This window comes from Ostrea edulis, chromosome 2, assembly GCF_947568905.1.
Source record: "Ostrea edulis chromosome 2, xbOstEdul1.1, whole genome shotgun sequence".
NCBI classification, from domain to species: Eukaryota; Metazoa; Mollusca; class Bivalvia; order Ostreida; family Ostreidae; genus Ostrea; species Ostrea edulis.
Window position 1 is genome coordinate 90526908 of NC_079165.1, and position 22712 is coordinate 90549619.

Here is a 22712-nt window from a genome sequence, read left to right on the forward strand (position 1 = left end):
ATTATCTTTAATAATCTGTGATTTTTAACAAAAATTTAAAATATTGTAATTTGATCCTGGATCAATCATTGTATATTGTAATAGCGTGAAATTCTACGTGTTTTAAATACTTTATTTCAGGAATTTCATTTATTGAAAATAGATTGCTTTACTTCAATCTATTTATAGAGTTATGAAATTTTATATGATTGAAATTGAAATCATTACTACCTATGCCTGTGTTTGTTTTGCTATTTCATTACTTATTAAATTTTACTGCTTACCATGCAAATTAAATTTTACTGCTTACCATGCAAAACATGTTTTTCTTCTTTGGGATAATTGTTACTATTTATAGATCACTCTAGTCTGGTCATATGATTTTTAGGAGGAAAATATCTATTGAAAACAAGTATGTAGGCCTATTCCTATTTTCATACCCTAGCGATATAGAAGGTTTTTTTGTTTGTTGCTTTTTTGCTTATTTTTTTTTGGGGGGGGGGTTGTTTAAAAGTTTGCCATAGTAGTTTGTTCTCAAGTTGTTGATTTGATTTTCTGGATGGAGAACACACACTGAAGGAGGGGTATTAGTTATATGTCTGACCTTCGCACCTCATGGGATGTAAGGTATGGAAAGCCGTAGGGTACCCCCACATTATTATTATTTTTCCCTATATAAAATACCAAAATTATAATCTCTTCCAAAAATAAAAATTTCCCTCTATTTGCCCGATATTATTATTATATCGCAACGATAATAATAATATGTCCCGATTCTCAGATACCAAATTATAATATCATCCCCATAATAAAAATATTCTTCATTTATGACATTATTATAATTATAAATACTGCCGCAATAATTATAAAAACTGACCCGATTTAAAGTCACACATTATCTTTATAAATATAATCTTTCCACCACAATAATAATTACTGAACATCACCAACGTAAGGTTAATTGTAGACGTGTTTTAAAAGTTTTATTATAGATTCAGTATTACACATGGAGGTCGTAAGAATATTTACAGTCATTTTTCTTTTTGTTCAATTCATGTACTACAGCAGTTTTGCGTGATATATCTATTATTTAGAATTTATTCAGTTTGTGTTTATCAGAAACTCTTCATTATGATAAGCTTATCCATCCTAAGAATAGGGAAAAATAATTGATTCAAGATTTATAGTAAGTTATAATTTCTATGTATTTTAATATTTTGACAAGGACCTTGCGTGTAAAATTCTCATAGAGTTACTGCATTTCAGGGTCAGCAATAGCTTTTAAGGTGGCTCACTACACCCAGAAATAGTTTCTCAAATCAGTACGAAATGATTTAATCATAAAATATATTATGATATACAATAAGTACATATACCAAAAAGGCATTTGAACTCGAGATCTACGGTTCACCAGCCCAATGCTTTAACCACTGCGTTACGATGATAGACAAACAAATCGATCGATACAAATAATTTCACAAAACATTTAAATCGCCATCTTGTGACGTGGTGTCATACAGAGTACACGTAGAAGCTTTAGTGTAGTGAGCTACATTAATTACATCGCCACAATAAAGAAGTAACCCACAAGACCGGAGTTGATCTTATTATTCCATGCACTCGGTTGCAATATTGTAACTGTTGAATGTATTGGGTGGGTGTAAATACAAAAATCCCAACATGACAGTACTACGTATTAAATTACCACGGTGCATGGACTAATTTATAAACGAACGAAGTACATGTTACTTATAATCATCTATCATTAAATTGCAAGATTGATGTAATAGTCCTATATGTTACATTTATCATGACATCGTGATTACTGCAACACGAATGTAAAACATGTTTCATCTATCATCCTGTCTTGTACGTGTTCAATTTATCATGAAATCTGAAATTCCTGTCAAAGAAAAATGTAACGTACGTGGTACATTTATCATACATTGCCGTAAGATTAACGTAATACGTGCTACATTTATCATACATTGCCGTAAGATTAACGTGCTACATTTATCATCCATTGCCGTAAGATTAACATAATACGTGTTACATTTATCATACATTGCCGTAAGATTAACGTAATACGTGCTACATTTATCATACATTGCCGTAAGATTAACGTGCTACATTTATCATACATTGCCGTAAGATTAACATAATACGTGCTACATTTATCATACATTACTGTAAGATTAACGTAATACGTGCTACATTTATCATACATTACTGTAAGATTAACGTAATACGTGTTACATTTATCATACATTGCCGTAAGATTAACGTGCTACATTTATCATACATTGCTGTAAGATTAACATAATACGTGTTACATTTATAATGCATTACTGTAAGATTAACGTAATACGTGCTACATTTATCATACATTGCCGTAAGATTAACGTAATACGTGTTACATTTATCATACATTGCCGTAAGATTAACATAATACGTGTTACATTTATAATACATTGCTGTAAGATTAACGCAATACGTGCTACATTTATCATACATTGCCGTAAGATTAACGTGCTACATTTATCAAACATTGCCGTAAGATTAACATAATACGTGCTACATTTATCATACATTGCTGTAAGATTAACGTAATATGTGCTACATTTATCATACATTGCTGTAAGATTAACATAATACGTGCTACATTTATCATACATTGCTGTAAGATTAACGTAATACGTGCTACATTTATCATACATTGCCGTAAGATTAACGTAATACGTGTTACATTTATCATACATTGCCGTTAGATTAACATAATACGTGTTACATTTATAATACATTGCCGTAATATTAACGTAATACGTGCTACATTTATCATACATTGCCGTAAGATTAACGTAATACGTGCTACATTTATCATACATTGCCGTAAGATTAACGTTATACATTTATCATACATTGCCGTAAGATTAACATAATACGTGTTACATTTATAATACATTACTGTAAGATTAACGTAATACGTGTTACATTTATCATACATTGCCGTAAGATTAACGTTATACATTTATAATACATTGCTGTAAGATTAATATAATACGTGTTACATTTATCATACATTGCCGTAAGATTAACGTTATACATTTATCATACATTACTGTAAGATTAACGTAATACGTGTTACATTTATAATACATTGCCGTAAGATTAACGTAATACGTGCCAGATTTATCATACATTGCCGTAAGATTAACGTGATACGTGTTACTTTTATCATAGTATTTTTAATTACAAAATATATGGTACGTATTACACTTATCAAGGCATCGGTGATTTTTTAATAGTCGAATGCAATATGTGTTACATGTATTTTGATGTCTAAAGTAATTTAGTATGTGTTATATTTATCAGTCATTTTTATCTCTAATTACAAGATAAATGCACTAGTTTTCACATTTATTAAAGTATCTAGAATTCATGTGAGGCAAATGCAATACGTTTTACATTTATTACAACTCTTATCTATAAATCTATGAATGCATATATCGACAATCTTGTTACTGTAGAGAATGACAAAAATATTATTACGATGAATACCGCAATCTACATGCGAAACACTTCACTAGGTGTGATGATTAGTATCTGTCTGGCAGTCCATCTGGTCGGAATCGGTTAGGGTCATTACCATTTCGCCCCCACCGGTTGGCCCTCTGGTCCCTGGCGGTGTCTTCCGCTCCCTGACCACTTAATCCACTCTGGTAACTTTCCCTGGCATTACTGTAAATAGATGAACAAAAAACTAGTAAACAATCTGGCACTACAGTAGATAAATAGATGAACAAAAAACTAGTAAACAATCTGATATTACTATAAATAAATAGACAAACAAAAACTGCTAACTGTAAATAAATAGATGAACAAACTAGTAAACAATCTGGTATTACCATAAATAACTACACAGGTAAAATTGCAACATATGTTTAACATATGTTTGGATATTCATATGTTAAACATATGTTTAACATATGTTAAACATGATTTTATTATCATGTGGTGATCATATGTTTCAAACATATGTTTAACATATGTTTGAAACATATGTTTATCATGGGGTTCACTCCAAACATATGTTGCAATTTTACCAGTATATAGATAAACAAAAACTAGTAAACAATCTGGTATTACTGTATATTAAATAAACAGATAAACAAAAGCTAGTTACACAACCTGGTACTACAGTAAATAAATAGATAAAGAAAAACCAGTACACAATCTGGTATTACCATAAATGAATAGATAAACCAAAAACTACCAACTGTAAATAAACAGATGAACAAAAACTAGTAAACAATCTGATATTACTATAAATAAATAAACAAAAACTAGTAAACAATCTGGTATTACTGTAAATAAATAAACAAAAACTAGTAAACAATCTGGTATTACTGTAAATAAATAAACAAAAACTAGTAAACAATCTGGTATTACCATAAATGAATAGATAAACAAAAACTACTAACTGTAAATAAACAGATAAACAAAAACTAGTAAACAATCTGGTACTGCTGTAAATAAATAAAATATGAAAAACTATCATACATTTCTTAAATTAATAGATGAATAAAAATAGTCAAATTTTGCATTACTGTGAATGGATGAATAACGAAAACTAGTAAACAATCCGGCATTAGAGTAAATGAATAAATTAAAAAAAAAAAAAAAAAAGCTCGAACCTGGCATTATTTTAATTGAATGAATAGAATTAGTAAAACAAATAAATTTGTTAATAAATATTGATATTAGTCAATAAATCTGAAAAGTCAATCTTAACAATTTATGAAATACATAGAATTATTTCTATACTTTTGTGTACAATGTTTCTTTTGTAAGAGATTATAAGATGTACCTAATGACTCTAGCTGCCCAACTACCTCCAGGCCCTCGTCTGGCGGCGTCGTAATTACCACGTGCATGGAAGTACTGGTCCGAATTCCTCCAGTTGGCCTCCCTCATGTCACTATAATATATAACAGCAACTCAATGACGTCGTTATAATTACAAAATACAAACTCAGTCATGTCACTATATAATAAAACACACACTCAGTCATGTCACTATATAGTAAAACACAAACTCAGTCATGTCACTATATAATAAAACACAAACTCAGTCATGTCACTATATAATAAAACACAAACTCAGTCATGTCACTATATAATAAAACACAAACTCAGACATATCACTATATAATAAAACACAAACTCAGTCATGTCACTATATAATAAAACACAAACTCAGACATATCACTATATAATAAAACACAAACTCAGTCATGTCACTATATAATAAAACACAAACTCAGTCATGTCACTATATAATAAAACACAAACTCAGACATGTCACTATATAATAAAACACAAACTCAGTCATGTCACTATATAGTTAAACACAAACTCAGTCATCTCACTATATAATAAAACACAAACTCAGTCATGTCACTATATAGTAAAACACAAACTCAGTCATGTCACTATATAATAAAACACAAACTCAGTCATGTCACTATAATAAAACACAAACTCAGACATGTCACTATATGATAAAACACAAACTCAGACATGTCACTATATGATAAAACACAAACTCAGTCATGTCACTATATAGTTAAACACAAACTCAGTCATCTCACTATATAATAAAACACAAACTCAGTCATGTCACTATATGATAAAACACAAACTCAGTCATGTCACTATATAGTAAAACACAAACTCAGTCATGTCACTATATAATAAAACACAAACTCAGTCATGTCACTATATAGTAAAACACAAACTCAGTCATGTCACTATATAATAAAACACAAACTCAGTCATCTCACTATATAATAAAACACAAACTCAGTCATGTCACTATATAGTAAAACACAAACTCAGTCATGTCACTATATAGTAAAACACAAACTCAGTCATGTCACTAAAAATAAAACACAAACTCAGTCATGTCACTATATAATAAAACACAAACTCAGTCATGTCACTGTATAATAAAACACAAACTCAGTCATGTCACTATATAGTAAAACACAAACTCAGACATATCACTATATAATAAAACACACACTCAGTCATGTCACTATATAATAAAACACACACTCTGTGTAGCTTAGTGGTTGGAGCCGTCGCTTCGTGGCCGTGTGGTCGTGAGTTTGCTTCGTGGCCGTGAGTTTGCTTCGTGGCCGTGTGGTCGTGAGTTCACTTGGTGGCCGTGAGTTTGCTTGGTGGCCGTGTGGTCGTGAGTTTGCTTCGTGGCCGTGAGTTCGCTTTGTGGCCGTGTGGTCGTGAGTTCGCTTCGTGGTCGTGAGTTCGCTTCGTAGCCGTGAGGTCGTGAGTTCGCTTCGTGGTCATGTGGTCGTGAGTTCGAGCCCCACTCGTGCCTTGGGTGAGTCAAATCGAAGACGTTAAAATCAGTAGTGATTGGTCCTTCGTCAAACGCTCGGCATTCAGAAGTGAAAATCACGGGTCTTTCTGATATGACCTTAAAAATGGAGGTCCCGTGTCACGGCAGGCGTTGACACTTTAAAGAATTCCCACTGTCAAGATCCTGAGCATCATGCATAGGACTAAATTTGTGGCAAGTGAACAAATCTCGAAGGGACGTAAAATAGAAGAAAAAAGAAACAGTTTGTTGCATTGTGAAAATGCTAAATAATGTGACAGACCATTTTTCTCCTGTCAAACTGATAAGATATTCTATTATCTATTTTAGAATGATGTCTCAGAAATTCATGTAAAAAAACCCCACAAAAACCCCACAAATAAAAAAAGTCATGGTAACCAAAAGTCCAGATTCCCTACAATAAATCCCCGTATGTTTACTTTTTAGACTTAAACAAAGAAAAAAATTTAATTACAATTGCTAATTTGAAAATTTACACACCTTTTTCATTACTTAAGCATATACATGTACAATTAATATGATAAATAGGTTCGCCGAATAACTTAATTTTATGCATTGCAAGTACTGGTACATTATGAAACCGCATACTTTTGTCAAGATGCTTGTGAAAAATATAGAATTATATTTCCACTTTTATGTGCAGTCTGTCTTTTGTAAGTGTTAACTTCGCCCGAGACATGAGAAGAAGGAATTTATCATCAAATAAATACCTGTTTGTTACGAACTAGTTTGATCTAGCACTAACTAACTAGTACCACCCGTCTGCAAAATCATTACCAAATATCGAGTGCCATCAAGGTCAAAGGGTGCATTGGCTGTTTCATTTAACGTAACAAATGGGTCAACCATATGATATTTTAGATCTTAATTCTAGTTTATATTTTTAAATTATACATGAAAATATAAATATAAACAACAAAATGTCTTTCTTTGTTGTTTCATCGGGTGATGAAGGTAGCAATCATTGAAGAATAAATTCACAGTACGCGGGTTATGAATTTTTTCTGCAATGCTAGCTACCTTCATCACCCAATGAAACAACAAAGAAAGCATTTTATTGTTTAAATAATGTTTGTCTGTAGGTCTAATGTTAACATTTCACGTTTTTCTTCTCTAGAATCACAAGTCAACAGCTAAAGCTAAGTTAAGGAGGTACTCTACATCGTCATAATGGCTGACTGCGTGAGGGGGGGGGGGGGCATCTCTTAGATGGGGATATGTTGAGAAAAATACCGTTGATACTGTGTTTCATATCTTGTGGCCTTAATTGTTCGCCATCTTTTTGCTCTGGGTTTGTTTTGATGATTTTTTTTTTATTTTTTATCTGTCATCTTATAGTAGCATTATTTTCGTTATTTTGTCTTCTTTGGGGGGAAATCAGACTTTGATTCATTTAGCTTTGCAGGTACTTTGATGTAGAATGTATTAGCTGATTTCCCCTAGAATCTTCTGTTGAAGATTTCTTTCGTCATTTGGTAAGTAATAAATGACAACTTTCAATCTCAATCACTCTTATGTTTTGTTCAGATATTAAATGACAACAGAAATGAGCTACGGTGAGCAGAGAAGTTGGGTAATAGAAGCTGATAAATATAAATCTATACCGTCATAGAGTTTCATTCTCGGTAATGTTCAACATATCTAAACATACACTAGTTCGGTGTTTTAAGGTTTATTATAATCTTAGTCCCCAGTATTTACATGAATTCAAAGTTTTTAGAAGTATACTAAAATATCTATTTACATGAATTCAAAGTTTTTAGAAGTATACTAAAATATCTATTAAAACATTTTTCTAAAAAAAAAAAAAAGATAAGGCTATAACTTTTGAATATTTTAAATCCTAGTAGTACCGTAGTAGGGTCCGGGGCCACAACAGGGATATTTGATTGTGTGTGTACGCACGGCCGTGTGTGTAACTTTGCCATTTTCAATTATGGTTATCAGTCATATCATATTGACCTAAACGGATCAGTTCACTATGTATACAGTTATCATGCAGACATTCATATGTTATACCCACGATTTTGGGATATGCAGTCTGCACAGAACTTTGTTGACCCCACTAGTTATGTCCCCCTTTGAAAAAGAGGGGGCATATTGTTTTGCACCTGTCGGTCGGTCGGTCTGTCGGTCGGTCGGTCTGTAGACCATGTGTTGTCCGCTCAATATCTTGAGAACCATTCACTTGATGATAATGATATTTCATATGTGGGTTAGTTATGAGTAGAAGAAGATCCCTATTGTTTTTCAGGTCAAAAGGTCAAGGGTCAATCTACTCTGGACATAGGAATATAATGTCCGCTCAATATCTTGAGAACCCTTTGCTTGAGAGACATCAAACTTGGCACACTGGTACATCCTAAGGAGTAGATGACCCCTATTGATTTTGAGGTCATATGGTCAAAGGTCAAGGGTCAAACGACATGGGAATATACTGTCTGCTCAGTATCTTGAGAACCTTTTTCTTGACAGACATCAAACTTGGTACACTGGTACGACTTCAGGAGAAGACGACCACTATTGATTTTCAGATCACATGGTCAAGGGTCAAACTGGACATTGGATTATACTGTCAGCTCCATATCTTGAGAACCCTTTGCTTGACAGACTTTAAACTTGGTACACTGGTACATCTTCAGGAGAAGATGACAACTATTGATTTTGAGGTCGCGTGGTCAAAGGTCAAGGGTTAAACTGTACATAGGAATATAATGTCCGCTCAATATCTTGAGAACCCTTTGCTTGACAGACATCAAACTTGGTACACTGGTACATCTTCAGGAGAAGATGACTACTAATTATTTTAAGGTCACATGGTCAAAAGTCAAGGGTCAAATTGGACATAGGAATATACTGTCCGTTCAATATCTTGAGAACCCTTTGCTTGACAGACATCAAACTTGGTACACTGGTACATCTTCAGGAGTTGATGACCCCTATTGATTTTTAGGTCACATGGTCAATCCACTCTTGACATAGGAAGATATTGTCTGCTCAATATTTTGAATTGATGATACTACTCTCAATTAAATGATGTGTGTGTGTATAACCCTTTTCAATTTTGCACCATGGGGGGGGGGGGGGCATATGTGTTTTACAAACATCTCTTGTTATGAGTTACATGTACATTTCAATATCAATCTGATTTTAAAATTAGACCCTATGATCTGCTCGCGTGAGCGTATCATAGGATCTGATTTTAATCCGACTGATTTCAATATATATAAACAAAGTGGCTCTGGTAAGTGTTGTAGAGCATTATTCTCTTTTATTAAAATGAAGACGGATGTTTGACGGCTTGCTGCAGCATTAAATAAAGTTAACGGGAGTTCCGGACTAGCAGATATTGTGCACCGAAAGTTTGATAGATTTATAACAGAGAAGGTGCCAAGAATAGACACATTATTTATGGTACATGTAGGATTTTTGACACAGACGGTAACCCCATCCCTCCAAGTCATTAATAGGATAACTTCGATAAGTTAAGTAAGTTTTGAAAGAGTTCCATGATACACTGTCAAATGGTAATCTCATTTCGTTAGAGAATAAAATTATCTAAATATAACAGTAACTTGAAATACCCTAATTTTATCGGTCAGCTCGTACATTTTACGCGTTTAATAATAAGGCGGAGGAAAAAAACCAACCTATAAGCCCTGTACATGTCTCTGGTCCCTTGGGTGGCCTGTCTGGCAAAGTCGTATCCGGAGCGAACCCTATTTCTGACAGAGTCCCATCCTCTCTGAAGTCTGCTCCGCCACCCCTGTGCCAGAGTTTGTTCTGTCAAGATAATGGCGATCAAAAACACTGCGAATGTGATAGTCTTCATCCTCCGACTGGAAAAGAGATACTCTTCATCTCAATGTCATATAATATATATATATAGATAGATAGATAGATATATAGATAGATAGATAGATAGATAGATAGGTAAGTAGGTAGGTAGGTAGATAGATAGATAGATAGATAGATAGATACATCCCCCAGATTTCGCCCCTTTTCACATTACTGCAGGAGGCTTTACAACAAATACGTTACTATACTTACGGTGCAAAAGACATCCCAAAGACAAGTGAAAGACCGCGAACCTCGCTATTTATACTATCTGGTGTCACACAGGAATTAAACTTCCCGTTTGTTCAAGTCGTCTATTGGTTAATTCTGAGATGGAGGACACGCAGGATCACCTGTCCCCTCGTGATGAAGTGTTCATTAGCAAGAGTGGTTGAAGTGGACTACTAAGAACAAGTAGCTTATTTCTGAAAATTATTGACATACATATTGTTTGATAGGGTGTGTAAAATGTTTTGCAGAATCAAAATAAATAAATAACTATATCTATAGATACCAGAATAAACCAATAGAAAGCACTAATTCATCTTATCATTCGCTGCACTACATCCCCATTTGTCATATTTGAAATTTGTAATGGGGTTGTAGTAGTGAATGATAAGATGAATTAGTGGTTTCTGTTGGTTTATTCTGGCATCTATAGACCTTATATAGGTTATTTATTTATTTTGATTCTGCAAAACATCATATAAAGGGAAATTAAATACATGTGTATCAATCACAAAAACAGAGACACATACATTATATATTAGACAAACAGTAATGCTAGAGTTATTCCCCTTTACACAATTTCAGACAGAACCCCAATATTGTCATATTCATGTAGCAATATTCTCTTATCACCTGTGTATGGTGTTTATATCTCTCAAATGATTTGATGCGCGAGAACATGTTCTGCGTATGATCTTTTTTTTTTCAATCGAGGCAAGCTTACTTGAATTGAAATAAATTGAATTGAAATAAATTTATTTTCACGAGATTTGCGCAATTGACACTGGATCAATGGATTTATCCAGAGACCCTGGTTCAATAAATTATTTACTATATGCAGAGACTCGGGTGTGTTATGGAGCATGTCTTAAAGGACACATCGCATGTTTTTAAACTTTTTAATTTTTTCAGCAAAATTAATTCATTTCATGCCTAAAACTACTTTACATGTATTTTAAATGAAACAATTTGCGTAGTTTTCGAGTTTGAAAGCGATGAAATTCAAATCTTGCGATATGCATATTTTCTTCGATATTTTACGCGCCATTATCTGTGACGTCATATGCGACCTCGAGCGAGAAGATTTGAAAACAGTTGAAAGCCATTTCATAAACAGATTAGATTTAATTGACAAACAAACAATTATCACACTAACAACTTGTAAATAACACTGCATTAGGGTGTTTTGTGCCGTTTAAGGGTGTACTTGCTGTCAGTAGAGAGGATTTGGACTGTGTTTTTTTTTTTTCAATTTTCGAAGGAAGGTATGAGGGACATCCGGACAAGACGTGAATATATTTTGTCGGCACAACGACTTTGCCATAAAAACCCCTAGTAGAATTTGTCCCTGTACTTTTTCAAACAAGCACTTGGACAAAGACGTAGATGAACTGCGAGAAAATGGTTCTATCGAAGCTACGCACTGTTACATATAGGCCTACGGCATATGCTTTCCGTTCTGCTCTCGAATTCAATACACACTCGCACCAACTGACCTTCACCTTGTAACAACATATAGGCAGAACTTTGCTTTCAGTGTCTACCAACTGGTAGTTTTAAAAAAGAGAAATTTAAAGATAAAAGATAATTGAACTTTCAATTATAAATAATAAAATATAATATTTCCCGACTTTGAATTGAATTATAATGCTTTCATTTTTTTTTTAAGGAACGCGTACGTGTTTACAACAACAACACGCCGCGCTCCCACTTCCTAAGTAACAACGTGTTGATAACAAAAAATAATGATTAGGCCTAATAAAATTGCTTTAATAAAATAATTTAAAAGTATTGTGATTTTCAAATTAAGTTTGATCATTATTATTATTATTTTTTTTCGAAATGCACCCGTGGCAGTAGGCCTAGTTGTCAATGATACATAATCGTATCATAATTTAGGCCTATCTAACTTCTCCAAAAATAAATTTAATAATAATTGCACTGTTTATTTTAGAAAAGCAACAACGCTAATTACAGTTGTTTACAGAAATGGCATTACCAAATTGTGTTTAGACAGTGATCCCATGTAAACATTATTTACTCGCAAATTTATGCAGATTTCATACTCGCTTTTCTCGCTACATTTGGGTCGCTATTTGTATGCACTGGCTAAAAGATATAAGACTCGGGAAATCTGTCAACATCGAAATAACTGTTATCCATGGTAAATAAATTAGGCCCCTAAAACCCGAGTTTTTAAAAATATCTAACACTACTTTTACAACAAGTTGATCGACGAAGGTCGCATATGACGTCACGTACCACGTGACTACCTATCTAATTAACTAGGCTTTTTGAAATCGGGGCTTAGATTTAAGTCCGTATTGTGGCTAATTATCGCAATACTTCAGCGAACGAACTATTACAATTAATTCTATAAGCATAAGGAAGACAAAATGCATATAATTCTGTATACTTTGAAAACACGAGATGTGTCCTTTAACCTTCAACCCCTATAATCAGCAATGAACTCATCCATATTTAGCCTAGCGCACGATCCTCGTTTATAAACATAAACAAATCTTGACGCGATCTCGTTGTGCATTTTCTCACCAGAAGGCGCGTTACGCAAGCTTCTCTCTACCCAGAGTTGTCGTTCTTTGCTCTCACGTACACCTCAAAATAAGCAATATTATTCCACATGTAAATCCCCATTTTTACGGCTAATAAAACTAAGAACTATTTTATAAAATATCGGGAAAACGTAGGACAAGCAACTATTTGTAGATTTTTTTTTATCATTACTATATATTCTTCATGTACCTATGTATAGGCCTGGTGCAATAGAACTACCCAATATCCACGTTTCAACTCAAATCAATGCTTCTTGTATCACAAAAAGACTTAACATCTGCTCAGTATTTATTCATTAAGGTCTTCCGTAACAACGGAAGACCTTCTACTGATTGTGCTGGTTAAGATTATTCTTATTATTCTTTTTTTCTTCTTTTTCCTAGACGCTAACTTTGAAGCTTAATATCTCGCTCATTTCTGCATGGATTTTGCTCAAATTTTCAGGGTTTATAAACTTTATAGAACGATTTTAAAATAATGTACTACATTTCAGAAAATCCCTTCTGTTCACGAGTTATTCCTCTTTGAATGAAATTTATGGGGCTTTGGTTTCCAGACAAAGGCTCCGAGACTGTATAAGCTTGAGCAGAAAATGCATTGAAAATGAAAAGTAGGAGCATTGTAGTTGTGCACATCGTTTTTTGTTTTTTGATTACAGCGTTCGAAATGGTGGTTGACAGGGTTAAAAAATTAGGACGCCTAAAGGAGCAAAAAATTACACATATTTTCCTTTGTATCTTTTAAACTAAAAGTATTTTGTTAAGACGTGTAGAACAAAAGTTGTGCAAAATGTTAAGAGCTTTCTTTTGATATCCCTAAAAAGGGGCTGGCCCCTTAAATTAGGGATCTGGGGATCTTCAAAATTTTCGCTTTATAACTCAAAAATGGTAAATATTTCGATATGGCTTTCGCTGGAAAAGTTGTTCTTTAACATCTTATTGATCTCATAAACATAATATTTTGCTCGAGTATTGTGTTATATATGAGTAAAATGCTTGACCCGCAAACAGGTAACCGTATCATTAGGTAGGTGAAGGGGGGAAAATATGTGTATAACTTACTTCGGCACGTGCCCCTGGCGTGAAATTCATACGCGACTTCTGTGCGCACTGTGTACATAATATACCTACATGTATTTACGCAAATAGATATTAAAGTTTAATAAAATATTCAAGATTTGAGAGCAATTTATTTGATTTGTATGTATAAATAATTCAAACTCGATGAATTATTCTCTTCAGTCTGAATATTATGATATCATAATTTTGTTGTATGATAAAATATTGGTAACAGCTATAAACCTTTATTGTATGTCCTGAGCCATAAATTTCATAAATTTAAATAGTAATTTTTTTGTTCATTATTGGGACTGAAAAGTTAAATGCTGAAAGAATTTAATCCCACATACACGCACGCCTCAAAAGACTGATTCGTGGAATGAGATCATACACGCATGTACTTGAGTAGTATAAATTTATTAAACACCTAACGATAAAAATTTATAGTACACCTTTATAGCTTCATTTCAATGATATATATTAAATTCTCAAACTATTTCATAAGTACATACGAGAAGTCAGAATTGCCAGCGTAGCCAAACTACTTATATCGTTACAGTACTTATCTTCCTGTCACAGTACAGTTGATTATTTTCTTTCTAAAAACTTAACTTGTATTCGTCTTTTGTAAAATCACTGGATAATTATTTCAAATAATTTTTCCCCGGGGTGATGTTACGTATAACATATCAAGAGGGAAAGAAGGCGAAAGTTAGATCCCACACACACATATTCATGTACGGTTCCTGTATTTTCATGTTAACTAGGTTGCATTAGGACCTGACCCAAGGACATATGGTCAAGTTTAAGGTTTTTATGTCACAAAGCTCCGACGGAAGACCTCTCGTTGCTTTGCAACGAGCTTGGCTCTAGTTTACGTATATTTTTGTAACTAAAGTCAAAACCATACTTTATTTGAGTATACGTGCCATTTTACAAAAATCTTGTAAAACCCTTGAGACGTTGACAGAGGTGTAAGTGAGTGTAAGGAACGATAACTCTGGGTAGAGATTGGTGCGAGTAGCGCACGGGTTGTGCACAACGAGGTCTTCCGTTTAATTCTGCAATGCGATAGATGCATGATGCAATCCGTCCCTAAATTAACGAACAAACCTTGTTATATAATGCTTTAGAAAAATATATTTAGTTTTAGTGATGAAAAGAATAAAAATTTTCGAATATAAGACCTGTACTCATTACGTCACCGATGACCATGTTAGTGACATCAGTACTTATTACATAACCGCCATTTTGCTAACATCAGTAGTTCGAGAATGTCAGAACGAACAACTTTACTTCAATTCTGTTTGGAGTAAGAAAATATTTTTTTTACTCCTTCTGGTCCCTTATTTGAGGGACTGGGGCGCGTTTTACAAAAGAACTTACGACCAACTTTACATACTGGAATTTTCCAGTTTATTGTTAGATTATTCACTCCAAATGCAAAACATTTTTTTTAAAAAATGTTGAAAATTAAGCCTCAGACAAGTTTTACTTTATTCATTTAAAGTAATAACTGTGTTTAGAATTTAAGACTTGCGACTTTGTCGTAAGTTGTTTTGTAAAACGGGCCCCTGGTCCCTAAAAGTTGATACCGTTGTATGGTTCTCGTTATTATCTACAAGTTTTGTTCTAACACGTCTAACAAAATCTTTTTTTTTCTGTTTCGAGATAATGTGGATGTATAGTTTTAGGGGCCGGATGGGTAGGTTTAGGGGTCAGCCGCGTGATTCTTTTAAAGGATCGCAAGAAAATTTTGAAGATTGACTATCGAAATTTTTGTATAACGCTTTAGACAATATTTCTCGTTTTAAACAGATCAGAAGCATTTTTAAGTTTCGTACATTATTCTACAATAAATCCCTTATTACGTAACCAATGTGCGTTTTGGTCCTATCAGTAGTTGGAGATTGTCTGAAAACAAACAACTTTACTTGTGGTCCCTTACACGAGGAAAAAACTGAAAATATTGCATATAGTTTAGAATAACATTCGGTGCAGTTTTTTTTGTTCTATAATGCCTTACACAATATGATAGAGAGCATCAAAGTTTCTTGCATTATTCCCCTATAGATAGGAGAAAGTTCCCCGTAGATAGCTCAGTGGTATTAAAAAAATCACCTGACTGGCATTAGATATGTACATTCCAACCATATGACTGTGTATTTCGGGTACAGTAACCTTTAATGGGCTCTAAATTTAGGGTGATAAGCAGACATCCGGTATTTGAGTTGGCTAAAATGATCGTTGTTTATCTTGTTGTAACAGCAGCGGCTCTTGCTCTGTTCGACATTGCATATTTCATAAGACTTGTCATTTCAGGAATTTTGTATTCTCTAAAATGGAATCAGCAACCGCCCATATTGGAAGAAAGTCTGATAAATGGTATGTAGTACAGTATGTAAATCACAAGGGGCGGGTATCATCGGGGATACCATGTACGTAAAGCCAAAATTGGATGATTGATTGATTGTATCTTGTTTAACGCCCCTCTCAAGAATTTTATGGAGACGTCACCAATACCGGTGAAGGGCTTCAAATTTTGGCCTATGCTCAGAGCTTACGGCCATTGCGCAATGAGGGTTCTTTAGTGTGCCACACCTACTGTGACACGGGACATCCGTTTTTTAAGGTCATCTCTGAGGACCCGTGACATTCACACCTGGTGCAGAGCGATTGGCATGCACTTAGGTCTTTCGAGGCCAGGATTCGAACCCCCGACCTTCTACATGCGGAGCGAACACTCTACCTCAAGACAATGCAGTGGTTGCCAAAATTGGACAAACAAGGACAATTTTTTTAAAATCAAAGGTGGATCTATTCATTACCAATGCCATGTTTCATTGATTCTGTAACGTTAAACATGCTGTACAGTAAGTAAAGTGCAGCTGGTTTAGAGTATCAAAAGCTCTAAATCAACATTAATAACCAATTTCTTCTCAAATAATTGTTATCATTGGGCTTACGGTAACAAAATATTCATGCTTTCCTGGGGGCCGAGAGGAATCAAATACCCAAACTGACTTTGTAGTACATAGGAATGTAAATTTCATAGCCTCCTGGTTCAGTGTTGTGGTGCTAGGATAAGGCTCTATGGCATGAACATGTAGATCAAAGTTTTCAGTCATAAACAGTATCAGTCCAAAACTAAAATTCAACACAATATCTGAAAATATAAATATCTCTTTAGTTAAAATAATTAAAACTAGATCATTTGATCTGTTCACACAGATGCTTTATTACACAAGGTATTACAGGTGAATCTCGATGTAGTAAGTATGCAAGAGTTTTACCATTAGATTGTTGTTCTTTTCTTAGGACCACAACTGTACGTGTTTAATTTGAAAAACATCCTGTAACAAGAGTAACGCAAACGGTACAATATATGCCCAGCAGACAGTGAAATTCAACCTGGAAGTATATTGTGCACTCTGAATTGATACAACACACATGTATTGAGTGCACAAATCCATCTGACATGTGAACTGATTATGTCTTTCTCTGAGAGTGAGATTGTGACAAAATGTTGGTGCAATATCTATCTATGATAAAAAGTCCAGGAAACCGTTAGATCTACTTTTAGACTTAAAGTATGTCATGGTGCACCAATTAGGTTGAAATGCGAACTGATTATGTATTTCTCTGAGAGGGAGGTTGTGACAATATTTCAGAGCAAATCCTTTGACCATACCAAAAAATAACAAGAGGCCCATGGCCACATCGCTCACCTGAGTCACCTTGGCCCATATCTGAAGACTTTCCATATATATTTGCATGTAAAACCTTAGTCCCTATTATGGCCCCTACTACCCCTGGAAGCCACAATTTTTGCAAACTTGAATCTACACTACGTCAGAAAGCTTTCATGTAAATGTCAACTTCTTTGGCCCAATGGTTCTTGAGAAGAAGATTTTTAAAGATTTTCCCTATCTTACTCCCCGGGGGCCATGATTTGAACAAACTTGAATATGCACTATGTCAGAAAGTTTTCTTGTAAATATCAGCTTCTCTGACTCAATTGTTATTGAGAAGATTTTAACTATATATTTATATGTAAAACTTTGATCCATGATTTTAACAAACTTGAATCTGCACTATGTCAGGAAGCTTTCATGTAAATCTCAGCTTTTCTGGCTTAGTGGTTCTTGAGAAGATTTTTAAAGTTTTTCCCTATATATTTGTATGTAAAACTTTGATCCCCCCTTGTGACCCCATCCTACCCCCGGGGGCCATGATTTGAACAAACTTGAATCTGCAATATGTAAGGAAGCTTTCAAGTAAATTTCAGCTCTTCTGGCCCAGTGGTTCTTGAGAAGATTTTTAAATGACCCCACCCTATTTTTGTGATTATCTCCCCTTTGAAAGGGACATGGCCCTTCATTTGAACAAACTTGAAAGCCCTTCACCCAAGGATGCTTTTGGCCAAGTTTGGTTGAAATTGGCCCAGTGGTTCTGGAGAAGTCGAAAATGTGAAAAGTTTACAGACGGACAGAAAGACAGACGGACAAAATGTGATCAGAAAAGCTCACTTGACCTTCGGTTCAGGTGAGCTAAAAATCTAGAAAACTGCTTGACCTACTTCTACCCCTAAAGTAGGTCATAGTGCACCAATCCAGCTGAAATGCTAACTACACTTGTATTCCTCAGAGAGGAAGCCTTTAACTAATTATCAGGGCAATATCTGTACATCCGTAATGAAAAAAAGACCTATTTTTAGCCCAAAAGTATATACGGGTGTATAAAAATCAATTTTATGTACAATGAAAACTGTCTAATCTGACAACCATGCAATTTAGCCGTTTCACTGGGTCTTCTGACCCTATTTTTTATGCTGTATTCTGACAAAAAAATTGTCTTCCAGTCACGTCAGATTAGACACTTTCACTGCATATACATTTTACAGGTAATTATTCTTCAAAAGTAAGCATATTGAACAGGATATTAATTTCCAGTTTACAAGTATGTCTAGTTCAAAGGGCCCCGAGGACTAGCTTTTTCTCACATGGAACAGAGAGGATCGAAATCCCTTGGCTTGCAAAGATGATTTTACCTCAATGCTTACTCCTCCTAGGCACCTGATCCCACCTCTGGTGTGTCCAGGGGTCCGTGTTTGCCCAACTATCTATTTTGTATTGCTTGTAGGAGTTATGAGATTGATCACTGTTCATTATCTTCACCTTGCATACTGTACCCTTATTATGAACTTTATATATCTTGCAAGGTTCTTGCTATCTACACACTAGGACTTGCTTGTATCACATTTCTATTGAAGAATTTTCATTTCTTACAGGATTATGTTGGTTTAGCGATATGGATGCCAACTGGCACATGAACAACTCCCGCTATCTCCGGGAATGTGATTTTGCCAGGATGAAACTCCTTCTAGAAAAGGGCATTTGGAAAGGTCTTCAAAAATGCAACGCAACAATTATTAATGGTGGTAGTACGATAAGATATAGGAAATCTCTACAGCTCTTTGACTTTTTCCAGATAAGATCAAAGGTAACACTCGCTAGTACTCTGTAGCTATAATCATAAATATTAATTTGCAACACTTTAACTCAAGAAAGCTTATTAACTTTGATTATACCACAATTCTTTTTTACTTGTAGATTCTTCATTGGGATTCTAAGGCATTTTATATAGAACACCAAATAGTAGAAACAAAGACTAATTTTGTGTCTGCTATTGCAATAGTCAAAATGGTGGTGAAAGGAGCAAGTCCAGAGAGTGTCATAAATAACATGAACTCCACCCTTCAGTCACCCCCACCACCCCTAGAACTACAAAGATTTATAGAATTAAATCAAATCTCTAGTGAAAAACTCAGGAAAACTTTGTAATTTTATGTTATCAAAAGATTTTTAATTTTAATGATTTTATCAAATTCAGCCTGTGATACATACAGTATTAATTAGCATGACAATCTTTTTTCTGATCAAAATTTGTTTGTCAATTATTGTAGTTAACTTTTCACATTTGTTTTACCTGTACTCCAGAATTAACTTCAACCAACCTTGGCACAAAGCATCCTGGGTAAAGGAGATTAAAGTTTGTTCAAATGAAGGGGTCATAGGTAACTAGAAAATTGCGAGAATAAGTTGGGGTTTGTAAAAAAAATCTGATCAGGACTTGACCAGAAAATCCTAATCGTGTAAAAGCTTTATTTTTAAACCATGACTCTGGGGGCATAGGGGGACTGTAATAGTTTTTATTCAATAAGTTTTAATGTGGAATATGTAGAAGAATCATCTTAAGAACCACAATATACAAACACTAGAGATTGTTTTTAGAAAAAACAAATGTCTCCTCAAATTCAAAGTGCTCCATATGAAACCTCCTCCCTTTAATGTACTGCATGTTATGGAGAAGAAAGTATGAGCAGGAACATAGACAATATGAACTCCAATAATCCACATAGGAAAAGTGTTCACAAACTATTTTACACCTTCCACCCCTCAGATCCTTTACAACTTTAAGGACAACAATTGGATCCTCCTGTCCCTGCAATATGCACATCTACAAATGGCAATGAAGCATTGTACAAAATTCCAAATCTATCAGATAAGCCATATAGGAGAAGTGTTCACAATCTATTTTACATCCTCCACCCCTCTTAGATCCACTATAACTTTTAGGTAAATAATTTGATCCTCCTGTCCCACCAATATGCACATCTACAAATGGCAATGAAGCATTGTACAAAGTTTCAAGTCTATCGATAAGCCATATAGGAGAAGTGTTCATAAGATATTGTGACAGACAGAAAGTACAAAAACATGTCTCCCCCAGAAAGAGGGAAGACATAATTATATTGTGTTTATGTTTTATCAACCCGTGAACACCATAACCTAGACATGGCGTTTAAAATTCTACATACTAGGAATGTATCTAAAAGAAATCTACTGAAATTTTCTCTCAAGAAAAGAACTTTGTTTTATTGATATGCATCCATCCTCACGTAGTGTAGATTCAGTGCAGCCACATTAGAATGACTCAAAGTTTATATGATGAGGCAGTCAGATTATCTCTGTATGAACACGACTCAGGTGATGAAACAGAGTCAAATTATCTCTGTATGATTGAACATGACTCAGGTGATGAAACGGAGTCAGACTATCTCTGTATGAACACGACCCAGGTGATGAAACGGAGTCAGATTATCTCTGTATGAACACGACTCAGGTGATGAAACGGAGTCAGATTATCTCTGTATGAACACGACTCGGGTGATGAAACGGAGTCAGATTATCTCTGTATGAACATGACTCATGTGAGCACTGTGACTGATGAGCCCTTTTAATTTCTTGATCAATATAACTAAATTACAGCTCTTACCTTGATGTAATTTTTTTTACTGCAGTATTAACTGTATTATTATATAGTATTATTACTGCAGTTTTAATGCAGTATTAACTTGACCATTCCTTTCTGAAATTGTCTACATGTGTTCTGTATTGAATTAAATATTCATTGTAATGTTTGTTTCAACATTTTTTGATTTTTCTAAATTTATAAAGGATAGATCTGTCACAATATTTAATGATTTATCCCACCTGATTTAAGAGTCAAACTCTAAGGCTCTCTTGTTAATAAACAAGTTCAGATCTGCAGTATATCCATTTTAACCCAGCAGAAAAGTTTGTTTGCTTTCATAATCACACACTTTATAAAGTTAATGGGGGAGGATTTCCAATTAATATTGTGTACATACTGGAATTTTATCTTCAAAGAAAGTTTTTCTGAATCTGGAAAAACAAGAGGTACTGTGAGCAATGCTCACTAAGAATACCCCCCGCTTACCCCAATCTCCCAAAGGGTGTTGGTAATAGGTAAAACTTCAGTATTATGATCCAAAAGGTATCTAGAAACACAGCATCTCCATGCAATGAAAAAAGACGTTAAAGAATTTAAATGGAAACCATATTGCTACTTTGATGTCCAGTGCGCGTGACCTTTGACCTTTTGACCCCAAAATCGATAGGGAACATCTTCATCCCATGGGTAGTCCATATGTATGATATGGTGACTGTAGGTGGAAAGGATAACGCTTTAGAGCCCAGAAACCATATTGCTACTTCGATGTCCAGTGCGCTTGACCTTTGACCCCAAAATCGATCGGGAACATCTTCATCCCATGGGTAGTCCATATGTATGATATGGTGACTGTAGGTGGAAAGGATAACACTTTAGAGCCCGGAAACCATATTGCTACTTCGTTGTCAAGTGTGCTTGACCTTTGACCTTTTGACCCCAAAATCGATAGGGAACATCTTCATCCCATGGGTAGTCCATATGTATGATATGGTGACTGTAGGTGGAAAGGATAACGCTTTAGAGCCCGGAAACCATATCGCTACTTCGATGTCCAGTGCGTTTGACCTTTGAACCCCAAAATCGATAGGGAACATCTTCATCCCATGGGTAATCCATATATATGATATGGTGATGGTAGGTGGAAAGGATAATGCTTTAGAGCCCGGAAACCATTGCGTCTACAGACGGACGGACAACCCGATTCCAGTATACCCCCCCACAACTTGTTGCAGGGGGTATAATAAACAACGGAAATTGAACTACAGAGTAACAATTTTTCAACCTTGATAAATATGCTTA

At 34.6% G+C, this 22712-nt stretch overlaps 2 protein-coding genes across 2 annotated transcripts; one reads left to right on the plus strand and one right to left on the minus strand.

The window, feature by feature from the left end:
• Positions 1-3383: 3383 nt before the first annotated feature.
• On the minus strand, positions 3384-10633 carry LOC125682482 (serum amyloid A-5 protein-like). The gene is made up of 4 exons (XM_056155406.1): positions 10450-10633; positions 10050-10238; positions 4847-4957; positions 3384-3717 (listed from the first exon to the last, which is right to left on the minus strand). The coding sequence occupies exons 1-4, from the start codon at positions 10461-10463 to the stop codon at positions 3576-3578; spliced, it is 456 nt and encodes a 151-aa protein (XP_056011381.1). The 5' UTR covers positions 10464-10633; the 3' UTR covers positions 3384-3575.
• Positions 10634-16302: 5669 nt separating this feature from the next.
• LOC125682481 (protein THEM6-like) lies at positions 16303-21575 on the plus strand. Its single transcript, XM_048923112.2, has 3 exons — positions 16303-16481; positions 19387-19598; positions 19709-21575. The coding sequence occupies exons 1-3, from the start codon at positions 16337-16339 to the stop codon at positions 19937-19939; spliced, it is 588 nt and encodes a 195-aa protein (XP_048779069.1). The 5' UTR covers positions 16303-16336; the 3' UTR covers positions 19940-21575.
• The last annotated feature ends 1137 nt before the right edge of the window (positions 21576-22712 follow it).